General features: G+C 45.0%; 4 protein-coding genes and 1 non-coding gene across 6 annotated transcripts; 2 read left to right on the top strand and 3 right to left on the bottom strand.

Annotated features, from left to right (window-relative positions):
* Positions 1-584: 584 nt before the first annotated feature.
* On the bottom strand, positions 585-9,125 carry LOC134028309 (protein FAM169B-like). The gene is made up of 8 exons (XM_062471789.1): positions 8,914-9,125; positions 8,357-8,562; positions 8,182-8,264; positions 7,860-8,025; positions 7,280-7,462; positions 6,654-6,845; positions 1,203-1,330; positions 585-689 (listed from the first exon to the last, which is right to left on the bottom strand). The coding sequence occupies exons 1-8, from the start codon at positions 9,039-9,041 to the stop codon at positions 585-587; spliced, it is 1,191 nt and encodes a 396-aa protein (XP_062327773.1). The 5' UTR covers positions 9,042-9,125.
* Positions 9,126-9,828: 703 nt separating this feature from the next.
* On the bottom strand, positions 9,829-10,019 carry LOC134028565 (U2 spliceosomal RNA). Its single transcript, XR_009931544.1, has one exon. It is a non-coding gene; the product is annotated as a U2 spliceosomal RNA (small nuclear RNA).
* A 2,794-nt stretch (positions 10,020-12,813) lies between these two features.
* On the top strand, positions 12,814-14,675 carry terb2 (telomere repeat binding bouquet formation protein 2). The gene is made up of 7 exons (XM_062470944.1): positions 12,814-12,950; positions 13,131-13,212; positions 13,386-13,525; positions 13,628-13,686; positions 13,784-13,860; positions 13,978-14,066; positions 14,261-14,675. Exons 1-7 carry the CDS (start codon positions 12,887-12,889, stop codon positions 14,446-14,448), a joined length of 699 nt encoding a protein of 232 aa, XP_062326928.1. The 5' UTR covers positions 12,814-12,886; the 3' UTR covers positions 14,449-14,675.
* si:dkey-1h4.4 (leucine-rich repeat protein SHOC-2) lies at positions 14,481-16,431 on the bottom strand. Of its 2 annotated transcripts, none has more exons than XM_062470943.1 (4): positions 16,028-16,431; positions 15,670-15,811; positions 14,907-15,046; positions 14,481-14,631 (listed from the first exon to the last, which is right to left on the bottom strand). In XM_062470943.1, exons 1-4 carry the CDS (start codon positions 16,187-16,189, stop codon positions 14,563-14,565), a joined length of 513 nt encoding a protein of 170 aa, XP_062326927.1. In that variant the 5' UTR covers positions 16,190-16,431; the 3' UTR covers positions 14,481-14,562. The 2 variants fall into 2 exon arrangements, with proteins under 2 accessions (XP_062326927.1, XP_062326926.1); XM_062470942.1 differs by having other exon boundaries at positions 15,391-15,811; positions 16,028-16,413.
* Positions 16,432-16,443: 12 nt separating this feature from the next.
* Positions 16,444-19,582, top strand: sord (sorbitol dehydrogenase). Its single transcript, XM_062470941.1, has 9 exons — positions 16,444-16,839; positions 16,945-16,978; positions 17,244-17,408; positions 17,515-17,674; positions 17,810-17,928; positions 18,498-18,563; positions 18,657-18,835; positions 18,910-19,031; positions 19,195-19,582. The coding sequence occupies exons 1-9, from the start codon at positions 16,783-16,785 to the stop codon at positions 19,358-19,360; spliced, it is 1,068 nt and encodes a 355-aa protein (XP_062326925.1). The 5' UTR covers positions 16,444-16,782; the 3' UTR covers positions 19,361-19,582.

The raw sequence follows: 19,582 nt of genomic DNA, 5'->3' as shown, positions 1-19,582 counted from the left end.
AGAGAGACGGAGAGAGGCATGGAGAGAAAGGGGAGAGAGAGATGGAGAGAGGCATGGAGAGAAAGGGGAGAGAGAGATGGAGAGAGGCATGGAGAGAAAGGGGAGAGAGAGACGGAGAGAGGCATGGAGAGAAAGGGGAGAGAGAGACGGAGAGAGGCATGGAGAGAAAGGGGAGAGAGAGACGGAGAGAGGCATGGAGAGAAAGGGGAGAGAGAGACGGAGAGAGGCATGGAGAGAAAGGGGAGAGAGAGACGGAGAGAGGCATGGAGAGAAAGGGGAGAGAGAGATGGAATGAAGACAGCATTAGAAAGCAAGATAGAGAGAGTGGAGAATGGAGAAAGAGAGGGACAGAGGAAGAAGGGAGTGAAGGTGGGTACATGAGAGGAAAAGAGAGAGGGAGGGATAGAGATGAAGAGGAGAGGGAGGCATGGAGGATATCCTCTGTATGTCTTTGTTGGAATTGTTTACCTTCTCTCAGTGTAGGCTGAATGTGAGCCAACACCTGTCACACACCAGGCAGCAAGAGTTTATGGAGTGGAACCAGAGCAGTGTGTGTGTGTGTGTGTGTGTGTGTTTCTGCCGCACTAGGCAGATCTACAGGCCAAGGTGAAGGTCAGAGGAGAGAAGCTTTCTGCCAGAGGTAACCTGAACCAGCCACAGCGGAAGAGAACACTCACTTCCAACTCCCCCTGAGGATGTGGGGGAGGGAACATCGTGTGACGGGGGAGTTTGTGCAGAAAAAGACGTATTGTGTGTGCATGTGAGTGTGGAGGTATCGAGTATATGAGTATGTATTATGTATGTGTCATGCATGAGCACAGGGCAGTGTGTGTATGTATGCATGTGTGTGTGTTCAGAGTTCTAGGAAGTGTCTTTTTGACCTTGGCAGAGGACAGAGTACAGGGATTCAGGACCACAGCAGACAGAGAGAGGAGGAGGCTGGAGACTGCCTGTCTGCAGGGTAAGGGCTGGGCTGGGCTGGTTTACCAGATTCCAGTTCATATAGACAACACACCAGCTGACTGGAAAAAAACATCCACTGGATACAAGGGAAACACAGCATCACAACAGCACAACACTATCTGGGTTGCAGATACAATTGGCAACTATTTAAACAGTTCTCTCTCTCTATCTCTCTCACCCTCTCTCTCTTACTCTCTCTCCAGCTTCGGGACACGCTCTAAGTCTATTATATAAGGTACAGGCCTCCCAGGCGGTAGAGTAATGACATTACTCAGCGTGAACATCATCCGGGCCACGACATCACCAGCAGCACCGCAGCCGTGCGACAGAACTCTGCCCCCCTGCTTCAGGTGCAGGTCATCGCTCTCTGGGAGGATTGGAGGGTGGAGGACACACACATAGACAACAGGGCAGGTCTCCATGTTCTCTATCTAGATGAGGACCACAAGCTCTACGTTCTCACATTTGGAGCTATAAGACCACCAAGATTGGATTTCATAAAACTTCACTTTAACGCTGCCATCCTGAACAACAGCCCTTGGAGGTCAGAACACTCACACCTCCCTGGGGCGCATGGAGCAATGAAGTCCTTTCATTAGGAGGGTGCAAGGGCAATTTTGAGTGACAGGTCTCTGATGCAATCATAAACGACCCTGGGCCTTGTCAAGGGTGTGTCCACAGGAGTGCGTCCTCTCTGTCATGACTGAGTCATGTGTACCCGGTTCTGAAACACACACCCATCTGAGACATTGTGTATGTGCGTGTGTGTGCGCTCCCTGCTGATCTGTACCCCCGGGTCAGGACCTGGACAGTAACCAGGACTGACAGGCTCGTTTCCACCCTTCACAGTTCCCCACACTTCCCTGGCAGGGGGCCCAAGTTCTCCAACTAGGCCAAGAGGTCTGGTCAACTGGACCAGGGAGCTGGAGTCAGGTGAACCCTACACACACACACATACACACACATGGAGGCAGCTCATACCTGCAACTGAACACCAATGGGATGCAGAGCGTCAATCTATTCATTTTCCAGTTCTACAGTGCAGGCTGACTGGTGGGATGGTCAGCACCATCACACTGGAATTGTACAAAACTATGAGCAGAGGACACAGAAGTTCAGCCAACCAGGCATAACATTTACAGAAAGTACAAAGTATTTTGTGTGTGTGTGTGAATGTGTGTGCATTTGTACAGATAGTGCATGTGATGCATGTTTGTGTCCTTCTCTCTCTGTCCTATTAGCGCTGGGGGGCTATGGGGAGGGGGGGGGTTAGCTTGTGGAGGCTGCATCCCCAACTCCTGACCCCCCTCGTCCCCCCTCCAGACCTGCTCATCTGTTACTGCCTGGCTTCTTAACGGTCTAGAGAGCAATGTACCCTGCTGTCCCTCCACACACAACCACACACACTCTCTCACACATACACACACAAACAGAACCTGCTGGGCCGGGTCAGGGGCCAACTCACAGCCACCATCAGGGCTGCATCTCAATCCTCTCAGATCCTTCTTTCCTTGTCTCCTTTCCCCTCCCTTAAAGTAGACACTGACAGAGTGTATGAGAGAAGGAAACATTTCACACTACTGGTACGCACCCATAGAGAGACTAGCAGCTCCTGCAGTAGCACCTCTATGGTGATGACACCCAGGGGGAACTACCTTCTCACATCTTAGATTCCCTGTAAATACCACAGAAATAGACCCAAACACAACAACAACACAGTAATAACATGGCAGGCATTTTAGCTCTGAGGGGATCCAAAAATCAACCAACCAACCAAAAGATTGGACTTGGATGAACTCTTAATTCTACACTTGTTACACATGCCAATTCGGTGAAAACCATGAAACATTGGCCTAATTCAAACTATTAATATAATGGTTTAATTATATATTTCAGTAACTTTTTATATCTGCAGTCAGTGATGTTATCTTTTGGGACATAACTGCTTCCTGCAATGGAGTTGAGAAGGAGGGGGGAGGGCAACAGAGGCAGGGTATATACCCCTGTAGGGCCACATTGACAGCCACATACAGCAGTATTGAAATAGGACAGGAGTATTTTAGCCGGTTATGGGCTGTCAGAGCTTGTTCCAACGCTAACAGGTGAATGAGATTCCACTTCAAAGATGTCCTGGGGGATAAAACCCAGAGCGGTAACGGGTGTAATCCTTCAACACCTGGGAGGGCCGCTCAGCGCTTTGATGTGTTCAGACAGGACAACAGAGCTGCCCGGCCGTCACAGGCAGAGAACGGGGAAGCCTTTCATATCAGACCCGGACACAGGGCCACACAGAGATATTCACTCTCAACCTTTGTACTATAGAACCTGAAAAGAGGAATCTCTTATGGGAAACTCCATTACACCGTTTGAGAGCCTGTTGTTCTACGAGTATGTGGTTGCCTCTAGAATCCAGCAGATAAACAGCCTCAGTCCAAGGCAGCTTCTAGGACCCACAAACAGTGTTTCTGTTTCAATGAAACCGTCATTCATTGGTTTAATTGAAAATGAATTGGAAGCCGACACCGATGTGCCGCCCGCTCCGCTGTAGTAGACGCGCACCGCTAGCCCCTCCCCAACCCGTACCCTCGCCCAATTCAGACCAAAGTCTAACTATCCCTCATAAAAAATGTCTGCTCCTTGCTTTTTGTTCCACCATGATTTCCTCGTCTGGCGTGGCTCGTTATTCTCAGTTCCAGTGAACCCAGTGGACCAGTGGACCCAGTGGACCCATCCTGGATAATGAAGTGACTGCTTCCTCTTAGCACGGCAGAAGCGGGAACACCATGCTGCTACTGTAGCTTCCCAGTGAATGTGTGCTTGACAGCAGTGATATGATGACTGTACCAGAGCTGCTGTGGAACGTCTTGGCAGCATCTCATCCCATTTAGAGCCAGAGAGAGAAAACAGCCTTTCATCCCCATAAACAGCCCAGCACGGCTGTTCAGTGCATCTGGGGATGTCATGTTTCTGTTCAGGATCAAACTGCTATATCAACAACTAAATGTAAATCTCTGACGAAACAGAAACCTTTTCCATAAATCATTCATATTAAGAAGAAAAGCTAAGAAAATGTCAACAGTGGTACACCGGAGCTTTAGAAACAGATCATGCTTAGGGCCAAACTGCAGCAATAGTTAAATATGCATTGTAATTATACTCTAGGTAGGTCATCCTAAAGGAAGACCCTTCACTACTCCATCATGTCAGGCGTTAATGCATGTATGCCCTCAGTGCTCCCCCAGGTCTCCATGCTCCTCCACAGAAAGGGGGGTTGGGCAGAGAGACACAGCTTTGGCCTTGCTGTTGTCATGGCGATGGAATTATCAATGATCCTGCATCTAGGACCCAACCCTACATGTGATGGAAGACCACTGCAGTGTGGTGTGGTGTTATTACGTAGTGCAGCACAGTATAGTGTAGTGTTATGTGGTGTTCCACAGTGTAGTCGTGTAATGTGGGATAGTGTCATGTTTTTACATTACATTTACATTTAGTCATTTAGCAGACGCTCTTATCCAGAGCGACTTACAGTAAGTACAGGGACATTCTCCCTGAGGCAAGTAGGGTGAAGTGCCTTGCCCAAGGACACAACGACATTTGGCACGGCCGGGAATCGAACCAACAACCTTCTGATTAATAGCCTGACTCCCTAACCCCTCAGCCATCTGACCCCCCTAGAGCTAGTGTGTACTGTGCCAATGTGTGGCATAAGTCCTGTATTTCAGTTCATGAATGATAGATCAGTCAAACCCAGGAAGAAATCCTTGGTCCTTGGACACATTAATACAGAGACTGGATGGTAAATGTACGGTCATGGGCATCTCCCTTAGCTAAGCAGTCCCCAGTCCCATCAGCCCCTGTGCTAGGGGTGATACCTGCCTTAATAGTCTGCTGCCACCATAAAACACAAGGCTACACAACATTACAGCCTTAATAAAGAAGAGCCTATTTGGTGTGTGTGTGTAAGGGAGTACAGTATGTGTATGTGTGTTTATGGGGGAGTGGGGGCGATTGCAGTTGTGTGTGAGTTTGTGAATAAGATTGTGTGTTTGTGTGAGTGTATGATGTCCTGACCTGCAGACAAACCTTGCCTGATAGATACAGGACTGACAGCAACGCTTACTTAAATGGTCCCATTGGTATTTATGGTACTATTTGGTTTAGGTTGGAAATCTAAAATGTTGCAATTGACAGGTGTTAACCCATGCACTGCTCTCTGCATGGGTCACCTTTCCTGTAAAAGATGCTGCTGGAGATCAGCTGCAGATCAATCAGGCTTGTCTCCTTGTTCAATACACAGCAGATGGTATGGGGCTGCCTTAAAATGGTATGCATAGGAGAGTGTTCCATGGTAAAATGGTCTCCAGACACCTACATTTTCCACATAATCAGCTAAAGTGGTATTGATGACTCAGTCCAACATCACGATTCATTGATCGTGTAAGGTTTAAGCTGTCCACATGGATAGATGTAGCTGTGCATATTGGGACCTCCCTGATACTGAAGGTACATGCAGGACCAGGTCAGTGGATCCCTGCAGATAAAATAAGTACATTTATGTTGCCACCTTGTGGCCATAATGAGGCACTCCATCTTAAAATGGTATAATTGTAACTAACAACGTTAACCTTAAACTGGGATTCAAGTCTCAAACCTGACATGAATTAACTTAAGAAATCAATTGGGGCCAAAGCGATTTCATAAAGGCCAATTCTATTTTAAGCAATCTGACTAATTCGAACCAGGTTTAAGATAATGGCGTGTGCACGCCATTCCTTAACAGCCCGATAGGTCGAACATGGATCGTATCGATACACAATGGAGAAAAGCAGCAATAGTGAGCGGCGGTGTTCACCACCATCGAGCAGCACTATTAAGAATTCAAACATATAACCATAAAAGGCAATACAGATGTCATGAACACAACGAGAGAGAAAGGCTAGCAAGAAGTTGCAGATCGATTGAATGCATAAGTAGCAATGATGTTCAAATTTAAACACATTTTTAAACCCAACCCAATTAAATGTTGGCCATAGTCAAAAAGTCAAGCATTAATAACCAAACCTCTATGCTATTAAAATCTTATACATGGATATAAACCTCAAGGCTGCAAATTAATACATGTTCACTTGTTTAATATGTATTTAATGAATGGTTTCAACACATTAAACTTTTATTGGGGGCACACTTTTAAACAGCAATATCTTGAGTGGGGAAAAAAGAACGTGGCAGAAAGTGAAATCTAAATAGAAAAATGTTGTTCAGAGTGGTAAGTATGCCTATAGACTAAGACCTTGAATCAGCTTGATGCCAGAACTGTCCAAACTCATGATGTTAAATTGCAGCAGCAAAAATGAAGAGTAAGGGGCGCCCCAGCAGTACAGTCTGGTGTGGTTGTCTTCTCTATGTGCCTGTAAAGAAGGCCAGGCCACAGGACAGCAGAGAGGGATCACACCACAGACCACCAGGGGCTCCACACCACACCTCCAGACACCAAATACATGACTTCATCTCTAGGTTTGATCTAAAAGTCTGATGCGTTTGGAGTCAAACAACAGTGCTGCTGTCACATCCGAGTCCTCCGTCTCTCCCCCCGTTTGCCTCCCCTCCTCCTCCTCCTCCTCCTCCTCCTCCTCCTCCTCCTCCTCCTCCTCCTCCTCCTCCTCCTCCTCCTCCTCCTCCTCCTCCTCCTCCTCCTCCTCCTCTCCTGCTCTCCTCCTCTCCTGCTCTCTTCTCCCCTGCTCTGTTCTTCTCGTCGTTAGCGCATCGTCGCAGCTGGATGTTGAGCCAGATGTTGCGTCTTTGCCCCCAGCCTCCAGGGGGCTCCACCTCATACAGACGCTCCCTTTGGCTGGGATGTAGCTGAAGGTACTTCCTGCACACTAAACAGAAGTGGCATTAGACTTTCTGCTCTTTGACACAGCATGACTCATTCAACGCAGTTTAAGTCTATGAAAAGCAATATTCCCAGTTCAGTCAAGTCACTCACTCAGATGTGACCAGGTATTGATTACCAGACATGGAAATAGGTTTGAATTTGGCAGAGTGGACTTATGTAGGGGCAGCACCCCCCTGCCTCAAAGCATTAACGAGCAACAACCAGGGTGAGTGTACGTGTGTCCGTGCAGCATTTATATTGCCGCCTTACCGGACCTATGGTCTTGAAGTTACACAGGTGTCATGGTGAGCAATCGACTCACGCTGCCCGTTTGAGACAACTTTCCATTGGAGAAAATAGAATGATAACCCAGCAGGTCAGGTCGACAGAGCTAAACCTAGTAATGCGAGTTGAGAATCTAATGTGAATAAGACTCACCTGCAGCCATGCTGTCTGATATTGGAGCGCTGACTCCCAGAGTCACCTCACTGGGAAAAGAGGAGCAGAAATCCTCAAGCATTTGCAGGCCCAGGCCACGCCTCCTTGCATGAGCCCTCACCAGCACTGTGTCCAGGACAGGAAGCACATAACTCTGACTGGTGCAGCCATCACATAGACTTCCTGTGAGACAATGGCATTTTTATGAACCTGCATAACCTTAAATATGGAACAACAGCACACATACACACTACAAACATGTTATGTTGGCTAAACACACACTTGGGGTTCTGGAGGGGAATCTGGGGAGATTCGACACATTCCATAAATGTATATGGACCCCCAATTTACTTTTTATATATATTGGTGTTTTGCATGTGTAAAACATCAGTACGGCTTGATATAATTTCCAGGAGTGAATATGAGGTAGGCTAATCTTAAATTCTTGATCAAATTGCAAACATAACATTTCATAACATTAAAAAGTGGAAAAGTGGAAATAAAATAGCAAAATAGTCTTATGAATTTTCATGTATGAGTCATTTGAAACCCTGGGTACACATCCACACACGCGTCACACCTTTCTGCTTGACTGTGTAGAATCCCACTGCTTCTTTGTTGAGCCAGAACATTTTACTCATCTCCATCCTGGGGTGAGGCGAGAATACAGTCTCCTCTTCCGGTAGCTTCTCTCCAACACGCTGGCTGAGCAGGAACAGAATCACTCTTTCCACCTCAGACTGCACCTGGGAAAACACAACCGTGTGACACGGAACAACCTTGGAAACACTCATTGTGGAACAACTCCCTTATACAATCCCTGTGGTGCTACACACCCCAGGTGTATACCTGAGAAGCACAGAACAACTCCCTTTCATGAATATCAGAGCAACCAAACCCACCAGCACAAGGCCGCTTCTGTCCTGGCTGGTCTTCAACACGTCGTCCACGGTCCACCACCGGCCATGCAGATGCAGGGCCACCACTGCACACATCACAACCAAACCATCCCATTCAGACCAGGGCTTGTGCAATGCTTGTGCAATGCTTGATAGATAAATATTCCTGAAACTGTACCCTGAGCGTTGTCCTCAGAGGCATGTAGAGCTGTACCCTGAGGGTCGTCCTCAGAGGCGTGTCGAGCTGTACCCTGAGGGTCGTCCTCAGAGGCGTGTCGAGCTGTACCCTGAGGGTCGTCCTCAGAGGCGTGTAGAGCTAGAAGGAAGCAGGCCTGGTCCTCAAACACCTGCAGCCTGACCATGTTGCTCTGTGTTACCTCCACCCAACAGAAGAGGAGCAGAGAAATCTATTATATGTGGTAAAATACAATACTATGTGTAACTATATTATACCATAGTATTCTATGCTGTACTATACAATATTATGTAAACAATGCTACACTATATTACACGACAGTATGCTATACTATACTATACTGCATGCTATGCTATGCTGTACTATAACACTATGTAAAGTAAACCATACTATGCTGAACTATATTACACTACTACTACTACTACTCTATGCCATTCTGTACTATACTAGACTACTATACTATACTATGCAGTAATGGGGTGGTGCAGTGCAGACTGAATCTCTCAACTGCAATCTGGGTGTGGACCTGATGAGTTACCTTGGATGCCTGTGGAGGTTGGAACCTGGCCTGTCCATGCAGGTGGTCTGTTCCCAGCCCCGCCATGCAGTCCTCAGACACAGAGCTAAACAGACTGCCTTCAGCAGCAGGATAGTCAACAGGATACATCCCCCTAGCCAGGAGACAGGCAGGAGACACGACACTGGGACTAACACAGGATTCTCCCCCTGGGTAAACACACGCAGGCAAACTGCTGCTCTGTTAGGGTGAACTATGTACTTTGGCAACTGTTGATCTGTTGTTTGAAAGGGGTTTAGCGTAGACAGTATCATGGATGTGTAACACAAATCGATTTGCTTATTGTGATAATTTTTTTGTTTTGAGTTGCCTGTGTCTGTTTTTAGAATACACTGGCTAAAGGAGGTTAAAATTAATGTGTTGTACTTTGTACTTTGACAAGACAACTTTGGATTAAGCAGCCTTAGGGTTAGCATTATCACTGACAGATTATCTTCTGAAACTTATGTTATTTCTGGACAGCTTGAATTCGTTTTAATAGCAGTTGTGTCTGTTTAGAGGTGGGTACAGTACCTGTGTTGTTTTCATGGGTGTTGGAGAATCCATCTTGAAAACCTTTCACAATAACGTGCATATAGCTCCACCTAAAGGTGACAAGAAATATCAGAATGTTGGTCAACATGGAGTCAGCAGGGACGGCTGTTGGACATTTTTCACTGGTAATTCCAAACAGCAGCGGCAGTCATTTCTCAAGACTTGAGAAACACAAAAAAACTCACTTTTGTGTTCGAGTTGGTAAATCAGAGGTAGTTTGTTTAGCTGCATTTCATGACTATCGTACCAAAATATCAATTACGGTTATCTATTTGTGATGGACACGACACAAGTAACTAAACCATTCCACATGAGATACTTTAAACACTTTTTTTTCCCCGGGGGGAAGTGCACCGTTCCTGGAAGTACTGCAATACCAGGTCGATGCGTGGAGTGGACGGAGCAAGCCCCTATTCCATCTCCCTGTTCCAAAAATCAATTTAATATATGGTCCCCGGGTAGGGGACGTATCAGATATTAAACTGATAAGAACAGATACTACACTTGATCTTAGCCAAAAGGCCGAGAAGCGATACTGACGTTCCACTCGAGAGACCGAAGTCATTTTCAGGAACGTCATATTAGTATACGGCTCCAAGGTTGTACTAATGAGCTACATATGTACTCCATAAAAAAAAAAAAACGATGTTAAAAAAAACACACCAGCAAAGGAAAAGTGCATTAATAAATATGTAATCTCCGAATACTATAGTGAAAACGTGGTTTAGCTGTCACGTGGTACAGGTCCCTCCAATTGGAAATGAAAGATAAAACAATCGAAAATAATCTCCGTTACTGTTCGAGAAACAGCCAGCCAATAACATGTATATAATGTACTAGTCAAATTATTCGTATTTTCGTGGTATTTTTGGGACTAATACGATAGTTCACGGAAGAACAAAGAACATTCACGAGAACAGCTGATTCGGGCTACGACTATGGCAAAACCCTGCCTCTACTGGACATAAAGTGTAACAGCAACCACCTCCCCAGTGAAATTGCCGCAGCACCAGGATTCCCACAGAAGAGTAGCCTGTCGCGCTGTTTATCATAACCAACGTGGGTGGATACATTTTACATACAGCTGGAACAGTAGATCCCTGAAAGATCAATATTCTCTGAATAATTTACGCAAAAGTGGAAAATGACATCACTTAGTTTTACAAGTTAACAGGTTGCCTTTGAATTTGACACACGGGCAGATCTACATTTGGGCCTACATGGCTATTCATTTAGCAGATTTTATCCAAAGCGACTTCCAAGAGAGAGCTTTACAAAGTGCATAGGTCACTGATCATTACAACAATATATCCCCAAACACTGCGGGTAGCCAAAACATGAAGCATACATTGTGAAAAAACAAATAAGTGCCGAAGGCCAGAACCACAAGAACATGTAGTTAAACAAGTTATTAAACAACATAAACCTCAAAAGTGCAAGAGTGTACCTGTAGAAAGCAACAATAATATATTTCACAGCGAGGACAATAATTTTAAATCAGTTACAACTAACCAACAAGAGCAACAAGTCTCTCAATAAGAGTAATTTGTGATCCTGGAGGAAACTAACATCAGGTCCAGTAAATCATCAGGTCCAGTAAATCATCAGAGATCTGATGATTTACTGGACCTGATGTTAGTTACTGGCCCATTACGCTGAACTTTAAAACATGCCTTTGCAGTCTACCATGCAAAGGCATGTTTTAAAGTTCAGCGTAATGGGCCAGTTCAAGCTCATTGGTAATAATGAAACGCGTGGTATTGAGTTAATAGCGGGCGAGCTACAGTTGCACCCTTTCCAGTTGGTAAAAGACAGAAGCGAGGCCTGTGTGGCCAAACAGCCAACAACGACCTCACAATCGGTGTCACTAGCAAACGACAAAAGGAAAAGATAGTGTGTTTGGCCAGAGGACATAACTGCCAGTTGGATTAACAATTTCAATTTAACTTCAATTCATACTTGTATCCACTTCACCAAAGAGACGGACAAAACAGAAACAAAATACCTTTCGACGAGTCTGTTGCAGAGATGAACAGAGGTCATGATGCTTGCTTTCTCTTCCAACAAGCGTTTTTCCGAATGGCTTGGATCAGTGCGCTAGTGCGCACCCCACCTCTCTTCCCATTGAAGTAGGCTACCTCCACTACACCTTAAAATAATTCCTATTTGAAATTCCACAGAACGAAGTGTATTCTACGCAGCAAATACCAAAGATAGGCTACTATATAACTATATAGTAACTATAACTTTTGCTATACTATGCTATATTTTTTGCATGACAGACAATTCACAACAAATCGGTCAGACTTGATATTTTACGTGATTTGACACACAGCCAACTAAATAACTTAATCTGGAGGATAATCAATTTGGCACACTTGGAGAAAATGGCCTATACTTGCACCAGGAGTATGGAGTCAAATTAGGGTTAATAATTTGCAATCGCAGAAAAAGATTTCGTAGATTTCGAAGAAAACGTTTTCTGCTCCTGAAAATCTTTTTCTGCGACTGCTAATCGTTTTCTGCGACTGCGAATCTTTTTCTGCGACTGCAAATTATTATTGACCCTAATTTTACTCCATAATCCAATACCTGCGCTGAGAAATGTTAATGATGTGCAAAACACTTGAGGGGGTTGGGAGGTGAGAGGTTTTGTGGATCTCTTGTATTGCTGTGCTGTGTTGACATATAGCTACCTCATTTCATGTATTTTCTTGCCTCATCATACGTCATTGTATTCATTTGAGACTTTTGGTTTTGATGTGTTGCGAGAGAAGGATGGAAACTTAGACACACATCACATGGATAGAATATAGGCTACAAGCCTATGTGATTTTGAAATAGCCTTATCTGCTGAAGTGCAAGTGAGAGTCTGGCCCAGTAGCCTAGCAGATGATCATTGATTTCAAGCAGCCTAGTGTTACATTAGATCTTGCTTCATTGGGTCTTTTTTGAGGGCACAATACTTTTTATAGTCAGTGGAAAGCTCTAGCAAATACTTACCAGTACTCAGGGAAGATGACAACAGCATGACCTGACTGGAACACTCATATCACTGTAGCCTATGTTTCAGGTAGAGCTAGCTAACAACTGTAACAAGACTAATAGGCTTGTTGGCTGGTGAACTGGTAGAAACAACGGCAGAAACGTCAACTTGTTTTATTTACGATATTTGTTAAACTGGTAGGAACCTCTACATGACTGTTGTAGACCTGAGTAAACCCATTTCTAAAACTTTTAGTAAAAGGAACATATTGCACATGTCTGCCGTCGACGCCCATTGCATTCAGGACTTAAGTTTGCCTCGCGCCATAGTACAGCTAGGCTGGGGGTTAAAAAGTTTGTGATCAAGGCGAAACATAGGCCTGTTATCTAGTAGTTGACTATAAGTAACTTAAAGTATGTTTAAAAACCGAACAGCGTGGTTTTCTAATAGTGTCAGGACAGGAATTCCTCAATTCTGGTGTAAGAACATATGGCAGACTGTAAATCTAACTAACTTGTTAGCAAGCTAGCTTACGTTAGCTATCTATTCAACTAAACTTAGCTATCATGTATAACTTAAGTTAACATGTTTTTTTTATACAGTTTACATTACAACTCTTTATTTTGTTTGAATTTTAATTCACGTTTACTCCGTTTCAGTGTGTGAGGGTGGGACCCTTGCTTGTCAGAAGACTGCTGATTATCTTTTCAGTGCTGATGCCACCTGCCCAGACACACAAAGGTACTAGTATTGGTTGTGATGGGATGACTGGCAAGATATTCTCGAGTGAAGAATTCACGTATTTTGAACAGCTATATACAGTGTATATTTACATAATATAGTATTTTATCCTTGAATAATAAGTAGCCCTCATTTGATTTCTGCCTATTGTATGTAATAAATCACCATTACAGGATATTTGCGAGTGAGGCCTACATCAAGGACAAGGTTACCGTGTTCCACAGTCTCTACCTGTCTGCGTGTGAGAAGTGCCACAGCGTAAAGTCTGTGTGCATAGGTCACTACGTGCTTCCTCCTGCTCCTGTTCAAGATGGTGGGTCTAATGTGCTGCACCTGTATTCCACCACTCATTATGTAGCATATCCTGTTAATACTGCAGATTACAGTGTTAAATGGTAATTTATTTATATTTCAGAGGTGAGAGCTGTATTTGGAAGGTTCATATGGGAGCATGAGGATTTTAAAACAGCTGAGGTAACTCCCTGCTCCCTCTTAATGTTTCTCTTGATGTATAAAAACCAAACCCAAACGCCATTACGTTTGGATTCAAACATTTGTGTTGTGTTTCAAGAGTCCTCAAGATCAACTGGCTTTGCCCAATCAGAAGGAGGAAGATAACTTAAGTGAATCAGGAATTAAGTACACCTGGTAAACGCAATGTACTGCACAGCTAAACATTTTTGTATCAACTTGACAAACTACTCTGTGTTGTTGTACTATTAGGACAATAGGATTTCCGTCTAACTCCTCTCCTGTGTTGAACAGTTCTGATGTTGCCACTGGGACTAATCTTCTAAGAGATCCACGTCTGTGTTGTGCAGTACAAAATTACCCTGTCAACAATATGATAACAGGTACGCCAGGGTTGAATAGCTGGCCCCACACCCAACCCGTTTCTTGGGAGCTTGAGAATTCCTAGTTGCCATGAACATCAAGTGGTTGAGCTACTGAGTGGGAGGCATATTGAGGGTGATGGTACTGCATTGTCCTCAATGATTTATAAGTAGCCTGTATTCTGTGAACATAATGACACGTTTTCTTTCTGAAGGGTATGTCAGCATTGACGAACTGAAGGGATACCCGGGTGAGCTGCATGACTTTATACCAGGCCACTTTGGCTCCTCTGTCACCAGGGTGCACAGCACCAGACCCGGGGGGGCCTCGGAGCACCAGTCTGCAGAGCCCAGAGGCTGCAGAGCCATAGGGAGCCAACAGAGACACAACCATATACTGTAGAGCAGTGTACATGATTCTGGGGAGTTGTCTTATCATTCTTTAATAAGCATGATGAGGTATCAACACAGCACAATGCATGTAGGAAACTAGATTCTGATCATTCTAGACTCAAAATCATCTAGACTCGGATATGTCTGTCTCCTCAGTGACGTTGAGTTTCCCCAGCAGAATGAAGTCCAAGCCCTACATCAAAATGATGAAACAAAATTAAAGTTGTGAAAACAGAATTTAGTTTGTGTCAAATACTACACACAGAAAAGTATATTGTAAATAAACCTCTACACTCATAAAATATGAGAAAAGAGCTTTTGATTACAAATCAAAGGTCCTCATTGAAATTATTCCTCTTTAATAAGTTTAAGTTGGAATAAGTTTAATAAGTTTAAGTTGGAATTTTATCAGTTATGTGTAATTTTGGCGAGTAATCAAACAGATGATGTGATGATGAGGTTTATTACCTTCCAGTGAGGAGGTCTGTCCTCAAGGAGGGTTTCTCTCAGGTCCAGCTTAGTCAGCTTACTGAACCCAATGATGATGTCATCCTCCAGAGATGTAACATCATTGAACTTCATACTCATAATTTGAAGATTGGACATATCTGTGAATATACAGCACATCTGTACTTGATTACTGGTTATTTGAAATGACAATGTGCTTGGCTTCTTAATTACATTTACATTGTCATTTAGCAGACGCTCTTATCCAGAGCGACTTACAGTAAGTACAGGGACATTCCCCAGAGGCAAGTAGGGTGAAGTGCCTTGCCCAAGGACACAACGTCATTTTGACACTGCCGGGAATCGAACCGGGCATAATTCTGATACTGGCAAATAGTCAAAAAACAATAATGTATTGGGATACCCAATCTCAGTCTCTACACACAACATTTAGTACCCATAACTATTAGGCAACGTTCTTGGGCAACTCTACAAAAGCACTGACCAGACAGGGATTTAGGGACATGATTAAAGTGGTTTCTATCTAGATTGATGAAGACCAGAGAGTGAAGGTTGTGTGTCTCATCAGGTAGATAGGTCAGCTGGTTCCCAGCCAGGTTCAACCAGAGCAAGGCCTGGAGCTGGCCCATCTCAGGGGGTAGGCAGCTGATCCTGTTGTTGTTCAAGCCCAGCTTCTGTAACCTGCTGAGTTGCCCGAGGGAGGCAGGAAGCTGGAAGAGGCCACAGGAAGCTGCCCACAGCACCTTCAGGTTCGCCAGGTCACCTATGGCATCCGGTAGGACGGAGATGGGGTTGTGATTGAGCCCCAGGATGGTGAGGTTCCTGAGGGATCCGATGTCACTAGGAAGCATGGTTAGCTGGTTGCCATCCAGAACCAGCTCCTCCAGCTGGTCAAGATGCAGAATCTACAGCACACAACAGACGAGAAATAAGACCATGTATACTATAGGTGTTGTGTCCTGTTCAAGTCCAAGAGTAACTTCAAACATGTACTGTACCGTGATTAACAACTATGCTGTACATGTTCTTTGTTGAATGTAATGAAAGAAAGCATGCTACTGTGCAAATTACTTGGTTAATGACTAATGCAGCTGGTACTAGCTAAGATAGACTAGCCTTACCTCGATTGGGGGAAAGAGGAGACAATTGTCATTCAAAAACAGCTTTTTTAATTTGACTAGTTTTGATAGTGTTGGTGGCAGTATAACCAGGCCTCTATGGCTAATATTTAACTTTTCCAAATGTTGGCAAGCACATTCATTTATAATATCGTCGACATCCATTATCTCTTTGTGTACTTCCACGTTAATAATTCGCTTGTCGATGTCATACTGTATCAAGAGAGTCGGTGGAATCAGAGAGTGACGGTAGACTAAAGAAAATTAATTCTGTGTCCATGTTCTGTTGCCATAGTAACGCTTCCTGAACCTGGAACCTCTGTTTGTGATGGGCTCACGTGACTGAGTGGTGGGCGTGGTAGATTAGTACCATGTCATCCAGTAGGGGGACAGGGCATATAAAAGGGTAATGTCATTGACACGTGCACCGTTTTGGGGTTTTGTGCAAGGGATAGAAAAAACTAATATGTCATTAGTACTATACCAAGGGGTCTGCACGTAACTCCTTATGAATTGAGTTGCTGTAATTCGCTCAGTGAAGGTCCTTTGACGAGCCGCTGCCCTTCCGAAATGGAAGACTCTTTCCTCACGTTACTCCAATCACATGCTTTGTTTTGGCGGCTGCCCACTAGAGGAGGAAGCCGAACTTTGATCAGCTAGCTAATAAATTGCCAAATTAAACGCTGGAAACGAGATCTTCCTGTGTTCAAGACAGTTTTTTTTTGCAATAAGCTACCTCGCACATTGCGTTTATCGAAATGGAGAAAGCGGAGAATCTGTCCGTAGTGCTGCACGCTAAAGGGGACCTAAGACTGGTAAACTTATTATGACTCGACTCAAATTTGTATAATTTGTTGATTGAGAAATAAACTGCAGTTTAATGAACACTTGCGAGTGACACCTAGATACATTGCTTGCAGGAGCAACGGCCCGTTCCTGAACCAGGTCCAAATGGTAAGAAAGTAACTGCATGTTCTTTTTCCAGATCAGCACGAAACAGCCCTGAACTGATAACTTTCATGTCTGACATTCTTTTCATTTTTCATCGTTCAGTACAGTGCAGATTGCGGAGTGTGCCCAATATATTTGTCGTGTAGAACATCATGTGTTCCAGTGCAACAGTGATTCACCCAGCCATTCCAATCAATACAGAGTATACAGTATATTCCTCCAGAATTCATGCTCTTCTGTCCATACTGTATCTCCCTGTCTCCTGCAGAGGTGCTGCTGCAGATGCACTCTGTGGGGATATGTGGGTCGGACGTGCACTACTGGCAGAACGGACGCATTGGGGACTTTGTTGTGCAGAAGCCCATGGTGCTGGGACATGAGGCTAGTGGCAGGGTGGTCAAGGTGGGCTCCAATGTCAAACACCTCCAGCCAGGCGAGTACCACCTCACATTGACCCTCCACACACCCCAGATACCCTGACCTCACACTGACCCTCCACACATCCCAGATACCCTGACCGCATCATTTTCTCTGAGCAGGAGACAGAGTAGCGGTGGAGCCTGGTGTTCCCAGGGAGGAAGATGAGTTCTTCAAGGCAGGACACTACAACCTTTCGCCCACCATCTTCTTCTGTGCCACCCCGCCTGACGATGGCAACTTGTGCCGCTACTATAAACACAGCGCATGCTTCTGCTACAAGTCAGTCACACCCTGGAAGTCTATCATTCTCCCCCCGGTCTGTCTCTGCCAGTCTCAGACACACATAGATAGAACCTATACAAGACTAAGACCATTTTTACAATTATTTTAACCTGTGTTTTGTTGTTTGAGCAGACTGCCTGACAACGTGACGTTTGAAGAGGGAGCATTGATCGAGCCTCTGTCTGTGGGGATTCACGCCTGCCGCCGTGCTGGGGTCACCCTGGGCAGTAGTGTGCTTATCTGTGGGGCAGGTAAGCTACTGATTGGATCATCTGTCTGTCACTGACAGTGATACTGTGGTATTGGCCAATAACTGTCCAGGCCCTATTTATATCACATTGTGATACTCCACACATAAAGCATGCTGAAAACTACAATTTAACAGAATAATTTAAGACTTCTAAGATGGGGAATCAGAGCAACATACAAGGTGTAGTCTTGAAAGACAGAATCACTTGGACACAGCAAAACACCATGAAACCAGTGTACCCAAACACCAGTAGTACCAGGTCTAATCTGTAACTCATCTGTGCTGGAGCATGAACACAGGAACCATTAACAATGTAAACATGCATGCTTGACCCACATGATCCTGGCTGACCTCAGGTCTGCTCTTTCACAATGCACAGCTACACTGGCACATTTCCATATTACCCCTGTAGGCTGGGAACTGCAGCCAAGCAGTAGATACTGTAGCTCTCTCCCTGTTGTCTCTATTTCTCTCTCTCATGGCTTCAATTTATGTTGTCTGTTGTTCTTTTCCTATCCTGTTTCTTCAGACTCTTCCTCTCCTGACATGTTGTTCATCCTCTTATCACAGGACCCATTGGGCTTGTGTGTCTCCTGGTTGCCAAGGCAATGGGTGCTGCCCAGGTGATCATCACTGGTAAGACCATCAATTTATCCATCTAATCATCCAGTTCACATTGCCATCATCACTGTCTCTGTGCCTGATATTGTTCCTTTCATCGTCCCCCAGATCTGTCTACTGACCGTTTGGCAATGGCGAAAGATCTGGGGGCGGACTTCCCTGTGACGGTGCAGCGGGCCGACGGTGCTCAGGACCTGGCCGCCACGGTGCAAGGCATGCTGGGAGCTCAGCCACACATCAGTATCGAGTGCACTGGTGTGGAGAGCAGCGTCCAGACAGCCATCTATGTACGTAGATCCCCCTTTTAGGAATGTGTATTGTTCCCCCCAGCCTGGTAGTGATGCGTGTTGTGTCCCTCCAGGCGACCCGTCCTGGGGGAGTGGTGGTCCTGGTGGGAATGGGTTCTGAGATGACCACGGTACCTCTGCTCAACGCGGCCATCAAGGAGGTGGACATCAGGGGGGTGTTCCGCTACTGCAACACGTACGTAGAGAGATCCTCCGATTCCTGTGTGCCTCCTGTATCAACTCAAAACAATGTCACGTAATATTAACATGTAGCGTGTGTCTGTGTCTATGTGTGTGCTGGTTGATCTATGTGTGCCTGGATGTGTCTATGCCTGTGTGTGCGTGTTGTTGTGTTCAAGCTGGCCCATGGCCATAGCCATGCTAGCGTCTGGAAAGGTGAACGTGAAGCCCCTGGTGACACACCGCTTCCCTCTGGAGCAGGCGGTGCACGCCTTTGAGACCACACGCCAGGGGCTGGGCATCAAGGTCATGCTCAAGTGTGACCAGAATGACCAGGAGCCTTGATAGGAACGTGGAGGAACACTTAGGGAACCATAACAAAACCGCATACTAAATCTAGAGACAGATAGATAAAGAAAAAACGAAAGGAAGTTTACTTTGTAATGTTTTTATCTCTGTATTTTCAAGCTGCTGCAAGATGATGTACTGCCAATCAATCATAGTTGAATAGTATTGATTGAATGGCTATGATAAAACAATGCTAAAATAAATGTTATCATGAAAACA

Source organism: Osmerus eperlanus, chromosome 10 (genome assembly GCF_963692335.1).
Source record: "Osmerus eperlanus chromosome 10, fOsmEpe2.1, whole genome shotgun sequence".
Classification (NCBI taxonomy): Eukaryota; Metazoa; Chordata; class Actinopteri; order Osmeriformes; family Osmeridae; genus Osmerus; species Osmerus eperlanus.
The sequence above is the reverse complement of the archived record's forward strand: the minus strand, read 5'-3'. Positions and strand labels throughout refer to the sequence as shown.